We start from the raw sequence: 13,732 nt of genomic DNA, 5'->3' as shown, positions 1-13,732 counted from the left end.
TTTTGGGAATAGGTTTACAATGAACAGAGTAGACGACATGGAGGACCCCTCTTTGCGGTTTATTTCTGCATAGCCTAATCTGTGGGTTTGACGTGACGTGAGCCTCACCATGTGATGCGTTTCAGCCAATGTTAATGCAGACCTAGAAGCTGCAGTGTCCAGCGTAAGAAATCCACACTGCCATCTGATCTGTCAAGTGAATAATGAATTATACGTCCACCTCCTCATGTGAAGTTCATGTGGAAAGAGCTTGTGTGCACAGTTCAACAGATGGAAGCCAGTCAAAATAACAACGTGCTATTTCCGTCTAAACGGCCTCTGCCTTTTTATTAGGCTACACTATCTGCCACAAGGGGGCTTCATTAGGCTACTTCAAACTGGAAGCTGTACGTTCCCAGCTCATTCCCACGTGTTTACTAGCCTATGGCTTGAAGTTCAAATTGTGTAAAAGTATTTTAGCCTTCACTTTAATGCCCTCCTTACACTGAAAGACTTTGCAAAGATTTGGAAAAGATTTTTGAAAGACTAGTCTCAGACCCTCTCACATCTAAAGACAAGTAGAGTTTTAAGTCACAGACTAGGATTTTGCAACAACTAGGGTGTTGTAGGGTCAATACAAGGCTGCAACTAGATTCCTTCCCTAGGGTGACCATCGCCATGACACTGAAAATGAGGACACTTGTGCCCAAAAGTTAGGACTTTCTAGATTACCAGGGTCTAGATTTTCCAGGCTAACAATAGATATCAACAGGAACCCAAATGATAGCCTACTCATAGGCCTATCAAAGTCATATTTTTTCTGCAGCATTGTTTCATGCGTCACACCGACTGTGAAATCACACGAAAAATGTAAGGCTGGCTTCACTTGTCACATTAAGGCCTACACTACAGCATCGACATCCAGCTAAAGCCCATCAACACCCACACATAAATGTAACATGGAAAACATATGGTCTACTTTCACAGTAAATGGAAATGACTCAATGCTTTGTTTTCATTTTATCTGTGACAACCATAGACTGTATAAAATAGGTGACAACACTACATCCTCAAGGAACCCAGACTGTGATAAATCAATTTTAGCAAGATAGCCTACCCACACATTTAATCCTGCGGATTTCAAAATATTAGACCTTACCAAAATGTGATGGGCAGGATTACAGGCAGCCCAGTACTTTTATTTAAAATATCCTCCCATCTTTTGTCAGATTCAGAATGATGTGATTATATGAACATTTCCAGAGACAAAATTCTAAAAAATAAAAACAGTTTTATTTAAATTATTGTTTTTCCTGTAAAGAAAGCACATAGTTGGATATGCTGCATTCACATAATGAATTCATACCTTTGACCAGAAATTGCATCCATTTCTGGGTTTCATGTCCTTCAAAGCATACCAAATGCTTATCAAGTAACTGTTCTTTCTCCACTTTCCTCATTCTTGAGAGGGTCAGCCCTACTGTATGTTCCCACATTTCCCAATTCCCAAGATTTTTCACTGAAAATTAGGCCCTATGTTCCCACAAAATTAGGGTTAGGGTGGGAACATAGGGCTGTGGGAACATAGAAATGTGGGAACATAGGCTCGCTCCCATTTTGAGAGCCCAGTTGGCCATCTCTTGCCTGTAGCCTAATGTCTTTTATTGCTGGTACGGTCCTGCTGGGGGGAAAAAACAGCATAAACACCACTGCATAAAAATGGCACTAGATACTACAGACTAACATCTGCATCTTGTTGCAGACGTTAAATGATCTCAGTTGCTGTAGGAAGTAAAGCCTCTTTGTCCTTTCTTGTGAAGATCCTCAGTGTTCTTAGACCACTCCAGTCACCTCAGTGCACCTCAGTACTCATGTCTTACTGTTGTCTGTGGGTTTAGTCACATAAAAGGATGTGGGGTTACATATGGGGTCTGTGACATACACTGTAACAAGATTCTGTGGTTTTCACAGCATCACTACTGTATATGGAAGAAATATTTATTGAATTGAGTATGTTGCTGTAGTGTCACAATGGATTATGGTCAAAATTCACCAAACTACAGTAAAAAAAATGTGCTGTAAATAAAAACCTATTTTTTACAGTCTATGATCAAAACCCAGTAAATATCAATCTGACTCCTCCCTCTTGTCAACTTTGTAAAAAATCCAACATGGCGGACAATCGGTTGGGGTTTTCTGCATATAAAACCCATAAATAAAGGCTATTTTATTATTATATTTTTAGATTTGAGGCTAGAATTTACCATTTAGCAGTCTGGTTGTTGGAGCAAAAAAATGTCTGTAGTTTCCAGTGTGTACAAACGCTGTGTAATGTATAAAGTACAGCAACTGGCTGCAGCTGGCCAATATCGATCACCCCATCTGGATCACCCTGGGATGAATTCAGAATCAGCACACTTGTAATTCCTGCTTGACTTCAATGTGTGTGTGTGTGTGTGTGTGTGTGTGTGGAGCCAGATTTTGTCATTTCCACTCTCCAAGGATGTTTTGGACGAGTGGGATCTACTCTACAGTAATTTCGTTCATCCTGTGAATCAGTTTACAGCAAGTTTGTGGGGTCTGTGACATACATTACCCAGAGTGGTACGGAGGTCCAACAAAAATGTTGTGCTACAAACAGAATCTGGATCATGTGCCACCAAAATGTCCCCTTAGTATAACTGATTTAAACATTCCTCACAATAAAATAAAATAAAAACAACTAGATGCACCGCAAAGCGGTACAAAATATGACCGCTGCTCAGTTCTACACATTCTCTCCGCAAAAATAAATCACGCTTGTCAACACGCTGTGCTTCTCCCTGTGTCTGTGTGTGTGTGTGTGTGTGTGTGTGTGTGTGTGTGTGTGTGTGTGTGTGTGTGTGTGTGTGTGTTAGCTTACTGTAGCTTATAACAGAGACATTCACATTGCTTCTGTTTTTGAGGTCCCAAACTCGAGACAAAAGGTGAGACACTTCTCTAATTCACCCTATGCCAGCTCCACAGGCCTCCCACCCCACCCGTACTCCTGCAGCTCCCTGCAAACTCCACTTCCACATCCACTTCACTTTCACATCCACTTCCGAAGGTTGTCCGTTTTGCATTTAGTAGTGACTCGACTCGGACTTGACTCGGATGAGTAGTGGACTCGACTCGGTCTTGACTTGGATTTTTTTTTAATGACTTGGACTTGACTCGGACTTGAATACTGGAGACTTGTACCTGGACTCGGACTCGTGGCATAGTGACATGACTATAACACTGACTATAGGCCTTTACCTTATACAGTGATTGAAAAGACAAGAAAATAATGATTTTGTTGTGGCATTGTTCTGATAATCACAAAGACATTGTTGTAACTTATGACTATATGGCAAAATCACACAAAACAATCAAATTAATATGAATAAATATATTTGAAAGAACAAAATAATATGGTTAGTTCTTTCATCAAAAAATCCTTTATTTGCAGCAGTTTCAGCCTTGTGGAGCTTTGGCATTCTTCTTTGAGGAAAATTCATACCATGCCAGAACTAATGTACCTCCCACATGGAATTGGCTCGATGGACAATCTCTTCATTCCAAGACGGCCCTATAAGACCCATAAATGTGAAGTGTGTTTAAATTGAATTTGTCCACTTTGTGTCCTCTCTGTTTTGGCCTCAAATCTATGGAAATGAGGTCAGAGAAAACAGAAGCAAACTACATGTCTCAGTTTCATTTCATGTGAGGATTTCCAGACCATTCTTTTGACTTGCTGTCAGAGCACAACAGAAAGCATTACATTAGAAAAAAGTGATACATATTTGTTACTCCCTCCAAAACAGCATACACCACATTAGATCGACAGCTTGTGCATTGTGTTGATACCTTTCCACTGCAGAGACTTGTGGGAGTTTCAAGTGGATTCATGTTTACAGGAACGACCCAATGTTTAGCCTTCTTGGTCTATTGGTTCTCCGCGGTACAAGACCTTACAGACCCACAAGATGTGTAGCCAAGATGTGTTTCGCTCTTTCATCTCAATGTCAATTCCAAACACATCTAAACATGCCTAAGTAAATGTTCCAGAAGGAACAGAATCCCAGTATCAATAATCCCCCTAATTCTGATATGATTGGCTGCAAAAAGTTCACTTAAGGAACAGTGCCTTGTGCAACTTGTTTCTGAGTACAAATGGGGAAATGGTCATCTTCGCACAGCAGGGATGAGAATACAACTTCAGTTTGAGCTTTATTGCATCAGATAAGTTTCAGTTCCTATACAGAAATCGGACAATTCTCATGTCTCTCAAATGGTTTAATTATACAGGATTAACATAATAACCCACACATCACACATTGACCCCAAAATAATTAACATGATAAACACAGTGTTGTGGTTGTCATGTTTAATGTTGTTTGTGTCAAATTGATCAGTTTTACAAATCCAAACTATATCATGTTTTTATTAATTTATTATTATGTTTATTCATTCCTGTTATTTTGTTTTGCCATTTAAACTCTTCAAAGTTCTAATCCATCATTAAACAGTCATGTTGTGACCAAGGGAAGAGTATGTAAGTTTGCAATGAACTGCAGGAGCAGGGAGTAGGAGGAAGGGAGGGAGAGAGAGAGAGACAGAGAAAGACAGAAAGAAAAAAAGAAAGAAAGAAAGAGAGCGAGTCTCACTTCTCAATTCAGCACAGAGGAGGGAGATTAACTACACTATCTGGAAGGATTTTTTCCAACATCACTTGACAAGCACCAGTGGTATGCAATGAAACATTATTTCTATATTCATGTGACATTTCAGAATGTTCATCTTCAGGGGGAAGCAAATGTCTCTGTTTACTATTTGTGAATTTATGAGACAATTGACTATACCTTACATTGTTTTAGAATTCTTAATTTGCCTATTGGTGTGCATTTCGAGAATGACACTTCAGACATTGCTCAACCATGGTACGACTGAACTTTCGCTCAAACTCCCTGTCTATAAATGAATGCACGTTTAAAACGTTGATAAGTGAAACATTCAGTTGGATGGTGAGTAGGGTGGACACCAAAAGCTTGTTTTATCAAAGACATGAACAGGAACCAACATAGAATAAGAAAAATGTATAGGCCTATAGGCAATTCTTGGATTAGAGGACAAGCATGTTGCATTAATAGACTCCTGTGGAGAAAGAGAACAAACACAAATGTAACTTAGACTGTCTGTATATTGAGGAAGTGACAGGCTACATTTTTTCTCTGGTGGAACAGGGTGTGGAAAGTCAAAAATAAATGTGTATAAGATTTGTTTAACATCAGATCAGGTTGAACTATAAAGGGATGGATAAATCACTGCTCAGTTACAAGTCGTTTTAATTACACTGAATATTTGATTGTTAAAAATGATAACCTTGATTCACTAGATCCAACACTGTGGAAAATGAATTTAACATCACTAATAACAGTTTGCAATAAATGTGTTTTGTAGGTATTTTTAGATCATTTAATTATACTATTACTCTTTTTTTAATTTATTTAACATTTATTAATAGTTGTAATTTTCATTACAGACTGACAAAATTTATTGCTGCATGGGCCTAGCTAAAACTGTCAAGAGTCAGTATGGTGCCACGGATGGATGTCTTCCAAAGGGGGGACAGAAGCTATAAGAGAATCACCATGCATATTACTGTGCACATATGGGACACTGCTCTTCTCTGTTTTGCTCTGTACATTGTGGCTTGTGTTAGTCGCGTATCTGGATTCACATATGGGGTCTGTGAATTACATGACCCAGAGCAGTGTGGAGGACGTACCAAATTTTCTGTTGATCATGTGCCACCAAAATTCCCACATAACGTAACTGATATAGACATTTCTCACAACAAAATAAAAGGGATAAAGAGTGAGGACTTCCAAAATCTTACACATTTAGAAACCTTAAACATCTCCTACAACTCAATCTCTTATGTGGAGAAAGCAGCTTTCAGAGACTTGATTTCAGAGACTTGAGACTTGAGAACAGAATTGGGCCTAAGCAGTAACCGTTTGAGCATAATCACAAAAGAATTCTTCCGAGGCCTGACCAATCTAAAAGTGCTCCTCCTTGACAAGAACATTTCGACCACTGAAAATTCATCATTTTCTGTCTTCCACCACTTAAAATGTGTGAAACTTTCTAACAATAAGCTAACAGACATGAAACTAATGCAACCCATTTTCAGAATACAAACACTGAATGAAATACATATTGCCTCCAACAATTTTTCAGTCGATTCATGTTTCAAATTCATCCCTCAGACTTCAAATACTGAATTTAGCTGACAATCCTCTAAACATTTTTAGGATTAGTGAAGATATTTTCCCCTATCTCCAGGCAATCAATCTGTCATATTGTTTTTCAAATAGAAATTTAGAATGGGAAGTGCTGAATACAAGTTTCTTTAGGAATGTAAAGAGGCTTGACATGGCTGGTGTTAATGTTTCATTCCACAGGTGGAATTGGCTCGATTGACAATTTCTTCATTCCATCATGATGCCCCTATACAAACTCAGTAAGACCCTTAAATGTGAAAGAGGCACTGAAAGAGGCACTGCAAAACCACTGCAATTTTTTTCTGAAATTAGCATCATTATTCATGATGTTTAGTGAATGTGTGTGTGTATGTTGTCTGTGTGCTACTGTGACCTTGAATTTCCCCTAGGGATCAATAAAGTATCTATCTATCTATCTATCTATCTATCTATCTATCTATCTATTCTTATTATTATCTGTATTCATTCTTGTTATTTTGTTTTGCAGTTTAAGCTCTTCAAATGTATATTCAATTATTAAACACTCATCTTATCATTGGGGAGAGGATATACATTTGCAATGAGCTGCAGAAGCAGGGGGTGGTGGAGACTAGAGAAGCGGTAAATGTAGTCACATACGTGCATGGCATTGAGAGAGAGAGTCTCACTTCTCAATTCAGCACAGAGGAGGGAGATTAGTAACTATACTATCTGGAAGGATTTTTGCCAGCATCACTTGACAAGCACCAGTGGTATGCAATGAAACATTATTTTTTATATTATTTATATTCACTTCAGAATGTTCATCTTTAGGGGGAAGCAAATGCCTCTGTTTACTATTCTTATTCTAATTCTTGCATTTCGAGAAAAGACACTTTAGACATTGCTGAACCGTGATACGACTCAACTTTCGCTCAAACTCCAAACAGTCTTTAAATGAATGCACGTTTAAAATGTTGATATGAGACACATTCAGTTGGACGGTGAGATGGATATCATACGCTTTTTTTGAAGACATAAACTAGCATAACAAAAATGTATTATAGGCAATTCTTGGATTAGAGGACAAGCATGTTGCATTAATATACTCCTGGGGAGAACGGAGAAATAACAAATGTTTTTGATTAGTACATCCTATGTCTTTTAAATAGGATCTGTGAATATTAAACCTGATGAAGACATGTTTTGTCGCAACCTGTAAGCCCACTTAAATTAAAGGCTTTTTAACTATAAAAAGCAGTGTGCTTTTGGAATCTTTTGGTCAAACCAACTCTTTTGAGACAAGAAGTATTCCCTTGAAACCAAAAGAACACCTGCTTTCAGGAGAGATCAGTGACGAAGCACTTCCGACAACCAACCTTTTTTGGTATTTGAGGAGAAATAACACAAATTAAACAGACTGTGTGTAGGCTATATTGAGGAAGTGATATAGGCAACATTTTTTCTCTGGTGGAACATTCTGGAAAGTCAAAAATAAATGTGTATAAGATTTATTTAGCATCAGATCAGATTGAACTAGGAAGGGGCGAATAAATCATTGCTATAGTTGCAAGTCATTTTAATTACACTGAATATTTGATTGTTAAAAATTATAAGCTTATATCCTGATTCACTAGCTCCAAATGCAGCTCTGGAAAATTTGTTTCACATCATTAATAAATAATGGAATATTTAAAAAGTTTATAAATGTGTTTTGTAGGTACTTCATTTAGATATGTATTAGATACTACTATTACTCTTTTTTATTTATCTAACATTTATTATTTATTATCACCCAGAGAGAAGAAATACTCCTTTCTGATTGGCTGGTGGGGTGGCTATTAATTCTGAATAACAAGACACCTATGAAGTACATCTGGTAAAAAAAAGTTTAATCACTGTTCCATATCAATGCTTATGAATGGTAACTATAACAACCACAGTTTGACGACGGTTGAGCCTGAAAGCAGGCTTCGCAACAATATAATCAACTGTAAACAAGCTAACTGTCCATGTGATTGCTGTTATAGGGCCAAAGAAAGTTGTACTAGTCAGCTTCTTTTTAAACGGAACCGCTTGTTTCCTTTGCGTGTTAAAGGCATGACTATTGGCTAAAGTGGCAACAGGGTGATAAGCGGTATAACGGCCTTCGAGGTGTCCTGTTAATGGACTTGGGCTGAGGCAACTCCGCTCCGCTCCTCCGCTACGTGTCAGGGAGTTCTTTGACTCTCGCCCTCGTCCATTAATTCCGTATAACAGCAGGGATGGATTACTGCACGCGCCTACCGGGCCCAGGCCCAGGGGCCCAAGGGGTCAGGGGGCCCTGAAGCCCAAGCCTTTGCATGGAATCATTGCCTCAATATCAACAAATCAGGATGTATGCTATGAATCTGATTGAATTTAGTATTGGCCATCCCCAAAATGCACCAGAATAAAGGAAATCACATCAAACAAATTAAAACAATTCTGGAGGAGGACCTCCAAATCCCCCCTCCCACATATACGACAATAAGTGGGGGGCCCTTAATACATCTGGGCCCAGGGGCCGGGAGGTTCATAATCCGCCCATGTACAACAGGACACCTTGGCGGCCGTTATCCCTTACATAATAGTTGTCATTTTCATTACAGACTGACAGAATTGATTGCTGGACCTGGCTAACACTGTCAGAGTTAATATGGGGACATGGATGGATGTCTTCTGATGGACCTGAGGCTTTCGACTGAGGACAGGAGCTATAAGAAAATCACCATGCATATCACTGTGCACATATGGGACACTGCTCTTCTCTGTTTTGCTCTCTACATTGTAGATTGTGTTAGTCGCGTGTCTGGATTCACATATGGGGCCTGTATGTTACATGACCCAGAGCAGTTTGGAGGACGTACCAAATTCTTCTGCTACAAAAAAGGTCTTGATCATGTGCCAAAAAACCTTCCACATAACGTAACTGATATAGACATTTCTAACAATAGAATAAAAGAGATAAACACTGGGGACTTCAAAAATTTTACACATTTAGAAACCTTAAATATCTCCTATAACTCAATCTCTTATGTGGAAGAAGGAGCATTCAAAGACTTGATTGCCTTAAAAGAATTGGGCCTGAGGAGTAACCGTTTGACCAGAATCACAAAAAAATTCTTCCTTGGCCTAACCAATCTAAAAGTGCTCCTCCTCGACAACAACAACATTTTGACCATTGAAAATGAATCATTTTCTGTCTTCCACCATCTAGAGCATGTGAAGCTGTCTAACAATACTTTAAGAGACATGGCATCAATGCAACCCATCTTCAGAGTTCAAACTCTGGCCGAAATACATATTCCTTACAACAACATCTCAATTTTTCAGTCAAGTGAAATTTCAAATTCATCCCTCAGACTTAAAATACTGAATTTAGCTCACAATCCTCTAATCATTTTCAGGATGCATGCCGATATTTTCCCCTACCTTAATACAGTTGATCTGTCATATTGTTTTTCAAATAGAAGTTTAGAATGGGAAGTGCTGAATACAAGTTTTTTTAGGAATGTAAAGAGGCTTCATATGGCTGGTGTTAATGTCTCATTAGAGCGATTCAACGTGATACTGCAAACATTTAATAATTCACTGGTCGAGTTAACATTAAGCGCTGTACCTCTTGCAAAATCCCTTATAAGTTATACTTGTAAGATTCCAACACTTACAAAGCTTACACTGAGAGACAACAACATCAGCAGCTTAAAAGACACAGGGCTGGAGAAATGTTTTCAACTTAAGGCTATAGACCTATACTATAATAGTCTAGCCGATCTGGAAGATGTCTTTGCATCACTAAAGAATATTACTTCTCTACAACTGGGTTATAACAAATTTTCATATATTCCAAGTATGATACAAAATATATCTTTGCTGGAAAACTTAAATTTTGTATTCAATCGAATTGAAAGATTGGATTGTTCCACCTTTAAAACTCTTAACAAACTGAAAACTCTCAGCTTGTATGGAAACAGCATTAATGTGATGAAAGACTGTGTATTCCAAGACCTGATCAATCTAAAAAAGCTGTACTTAGGATCAAACTGTATTAAATATTTGAGAGGAGCTTTCAAAAAGGGTCCTGCAAAATTGGAACATCTAGAACTAAGCTCAAACTCATTAGCCTCACTTAACACTGATGACTTCAGAGGTTTAAAATCACTGAGGACTTTGGTTTTAAATGACAATAAAATTAATTCAATTGATAACAAGACTTTTGACAAATTGAATAGCTTGAAATTGCTGAACTTGGAGTTTAACAAGATAACAGATGAATCACTTAGACCTTCTGTATTTTCAGGACTTTCAAATTTGTCAGAACTGTATTTACAGAATAATCACATATTAAAAGCTGAACATTTTCCTAATCCTCCTTTTTATCATTTAAAATCTCTTCGAGTGCTTTCAATTTTATCTCAGCGTCATCATAAGAAACGGTCTTTCTTCCCCTCTAATTTTCTACTAAATTTGACAAATTTGAGTGGTTTTTGGGCCCAGAATATTGGACTTAAATATTTGCATTATGATATATTCAAAGATAACACCCAGATCACTGAACTAGGCCTGAGTGGAAATGACCTCACAATTCTTTCACCTGATATATTCCTGCCCCTGCGAAAACTATATAGGCTCTATTTAAGCGAGACTCACCTGAAAACCTTAGATTTTCTTGTTCAAGCAAAACTAGACCACCTCTATTATTTGCAGGTCAGCAATAACCAAATTTCATCAATCAATGACACAATTATCATGTCCCTGCCTGGGTTAAGGCTACTCGATATGCAAGGAAACACGTTCACCTGCGACTGTAGCAATGCTTGGTTCATCAAATGGGTGGAGGAAGGTAACTTGACACAAGTACTTGCTGCTAATACATACGAATGTAACAGTCCTCCCGATTTGAAACAAACTAAATTTCTAAGTGTAGATGTATCTTCTTGTTCAGTAAACATTGAGTTTTCTTGTTACATATCCAGCACTTGTATTGTGCTCCTGACCTTGATCATTTCTCTCATCTACAACTTCCTACACTGGCAAATAGTTTACGGCTATTATCTCTTCTTGGCATTTCTCTATGACAATAAGAAGAAGGGGTCTCACAAGCCATTAGGTTTCCAGTATGATGCTTTTGTTTCCTACAACACGCATGATGAACTCTGGGTCACCAGTGAGTTGCTCCCCAAACTAGAGGGAGAACAGGGATGGAGATTATGTCTGCACCACCGGGACTTCCAACCAGGGAAACCCATTGTGGACAATATCGTGGATAGCATCTACAGCAGCCGCAAGACTATCTGCATCCTCAGCCAGCACTACCTGGAGAGTGAGTGGTGTTCCAGGGAAGTGCAGGTGGCCAGCTTCCGTCTGTTCGATGAGAAAAAGGACGTTCTGATCCTGGTGTTCCTGGAGGACATTCCAGTCTATCGGCTGTCCCCGTACTACAGGATGAGGGGCCTGGTGAAGAAGCGCACATACCTCAGCTGGCCCAAAGCGGGACAGGACACACGGGTCTTCTGGGAGAAACTAAGAGTTGCCCTTGGTGCCAGAAGGGGTTTTGAGGAGGAGAATTCCCTTCAGTGATGTGCAAAATGTCCTTTGATCCTTAAACAGTTATGCTTTCACAGGTTCTGTCAAGAGACAATGCCCTATACTCATGTTACTTTTGATGAAAGTGATAAAATCATTGTAATCATTGTCAATCGTAGCTCCTCGTGTAAATTAACCCAACAGTTCTGTGTGATTTTAACATTTCAACATCTTTTTGTTCAAATATATTTTTTAACTATTACAGGCTTCTTTAGTAAATTAACTGTCTTTTTTGTTTATTCTACTACTTTTTTACTCTTTTACTAAATGAATGCTGATGTTGTTGAGTAATTAACATAATGTGAAAATCATACTATTAAAAACAGCACAAGGCCCCAGCAGTGGCGCAATTGGCTGGGTCACCTGCACCGTACGCCGGCGACCTGGGTTCGATTCCCGCCCCGTGGTCCTTTCCGGATCCCACCCCGACTCTCTCTCCCACTCACTTCTTGTCAATCTCCACTATCCTATCTGATTAAAGGCATAAAAAAAGCCCAAAAAATATACTTAAAAAAAAAAAACAGCACAAGAACATGTAAGTTTTCTTGCATACTGATTTTATATGGCTATAAAATCACACAAACCAATCAAATTAATGTGAATAAATTGAATATATTCGAAAGAACAAAATAATATGGTTATCAAGCACCAATTACCGCCCCTTTCGTTCGAAAATTCTAAAACAACAATGTTTTTTAATACTTCAAAATAACATTTGATGAATGAACCTTACCAAATATGTGTCACTTTTTTGTAATCGAGCCAATTCCACCTGTAGGAGGTACATTAGATCTAGTAGCATGGCATGACTTTTCCTCAAAGAAGGATGCTAAAGCTCCGCAAGGCTGAAACTGCTGCAAATATCGGAAATATCGGAACTATCGGAACGTCACCTATTACCGTCCCCTATTTCCGCCCTCTCGATTGGCAATTTCTTCATTCCATCTTGACGCCCATAAAAGAACTCAGTAAGACCCATAAATGTGAAGTGTGTTTAAATTGAATTTGTCCACTTTGTGTCCTCTCTGTTTTGGCCTCACATCTATGGAAATGAGGTCAGAGAAAACAGAAGCAAACTACATATCTCAGTTTCATTTCATGTGAGGATTTCCGGACCATTCTTTTGACTTGCTGTCAGAGCACAACAGAAAGCATTACAAAAAAGTGACACATATTTGTTACTCCCCCCAAAACAGAATAAGCCATTAGATCGACAGCTTGCACATTGTGTTGATACTTTTCCACTGCAGGAACTTGTGGGAGTTTAAAGTTGCTTAATTAATTAATTAATCGTTTTTCGTTTTGATCTGTAGCCTCCGCGCTAGACTGGACCCCCCGAAAGGAGGGTAGGGCAGACACAGTTTTCTGTGAATATCTCGAGAACCGTAGGGTTTAGGAGGACCACCTTTTTTTGTATGTTGATCTTAAGGGGCCATGTCAACCCATTCCATAACCACTCATTTCATGTATAGCGCCACCTAGTTAAAAATGTAAAAGCAAAAAATTAGGTGTTGTAATCACAATATCTCTGGCTGACATGGTCAAAACTGCACAAAATTGAAAGTGTAGGATCATTATGACACCCTCCGAATGCATGCCAAGTTTGTGGACTTTCGTTCATGGGGGGCCTTACAATAAATTAATTTATGTATACATTTAGTGACCGTACAGCAACGGTCCACCCGAGTTTTCTGTGAATATCTTGAGAACCGTAGGGCCTAGGATGACCAATTTTTTGCATCAGTTTGCCTCCAGGGGTCATGTTAACCTATTCCATATGCACACATGTGCATAAACAGATATTCACACACACACATACATTCACAGTAATCATATGTATGACACATACACACACAGTAGACATATGTACGCATACATGCACATGCACACGCACAGGC

At 38.7% G+C, this 13,732-nt stretch overlaps 1 protein-coding gene across 4 annotated transcripts; it reads left to right on the top strand.

Annotated features, from left to right (window-relative positions):
- The first annotated feature begins 4,616 nt into the window (after nt 1–4,616).
- On the top strand, nt 4,617–12,036 carry LOC143138809 (uncharacterized). Of its 4 annotated transcripts, none has more exons than XM_076299201.1 (3): nt 4,617–4,730; nt 8,027–8,106; nt 8,858–12,036. In XM_076299201.1, exon 3 carries the CDS (start codon nt 8,913–8,915, stop codon nt 11,826–11,828), a length of 2,916 nt encoding a protein of 971 aa, XP_076155316.1. In that variant the 5' UTR covers nt 4,617–4,730; nt 8,027–8,106; nt 8,858–8,912; the 3' UTR covers nt 11,829–12,036. The 4 variants fall into 4 exon arrangements, with proteins under 4 accessions (XP_076155316.1, XP_076155318.1, XP_076155315.1 ...); XM_076299200.1 differs by lacking the exon at nt 4,617–4,730 and adding an exon at nt 6,274–7,000; XM_076299203.1 differs by lacking the exon at nt 8,027–8,106.
- The last annotated feature ends 1,696 nt before the right edge of the window (nt 12,037–13,732 follow it).

The sequence above is a fragment of the Alosa pseudoharengus genome, unplaced genomic scaffold, assembly GCF_046254945.1.
Source record: "Alosa pseudoharengus isolate Yale_2024_CS ecotype anadromous, Long Island Sound unplaced genomic scaffold, YU_APseudo_1.1 YU_APseudo_1.1_scf_22, whole genome shotgun sequence".
NCBI lineage: Eukaryota > Metazoa > Chordata > Actinopteri > Clupeiformes > Clupeidae > Alosa > Alosa pseudoharengus.
This window is presented reverse-complemented; position numbering and strand designations above follow the sequence as displayed.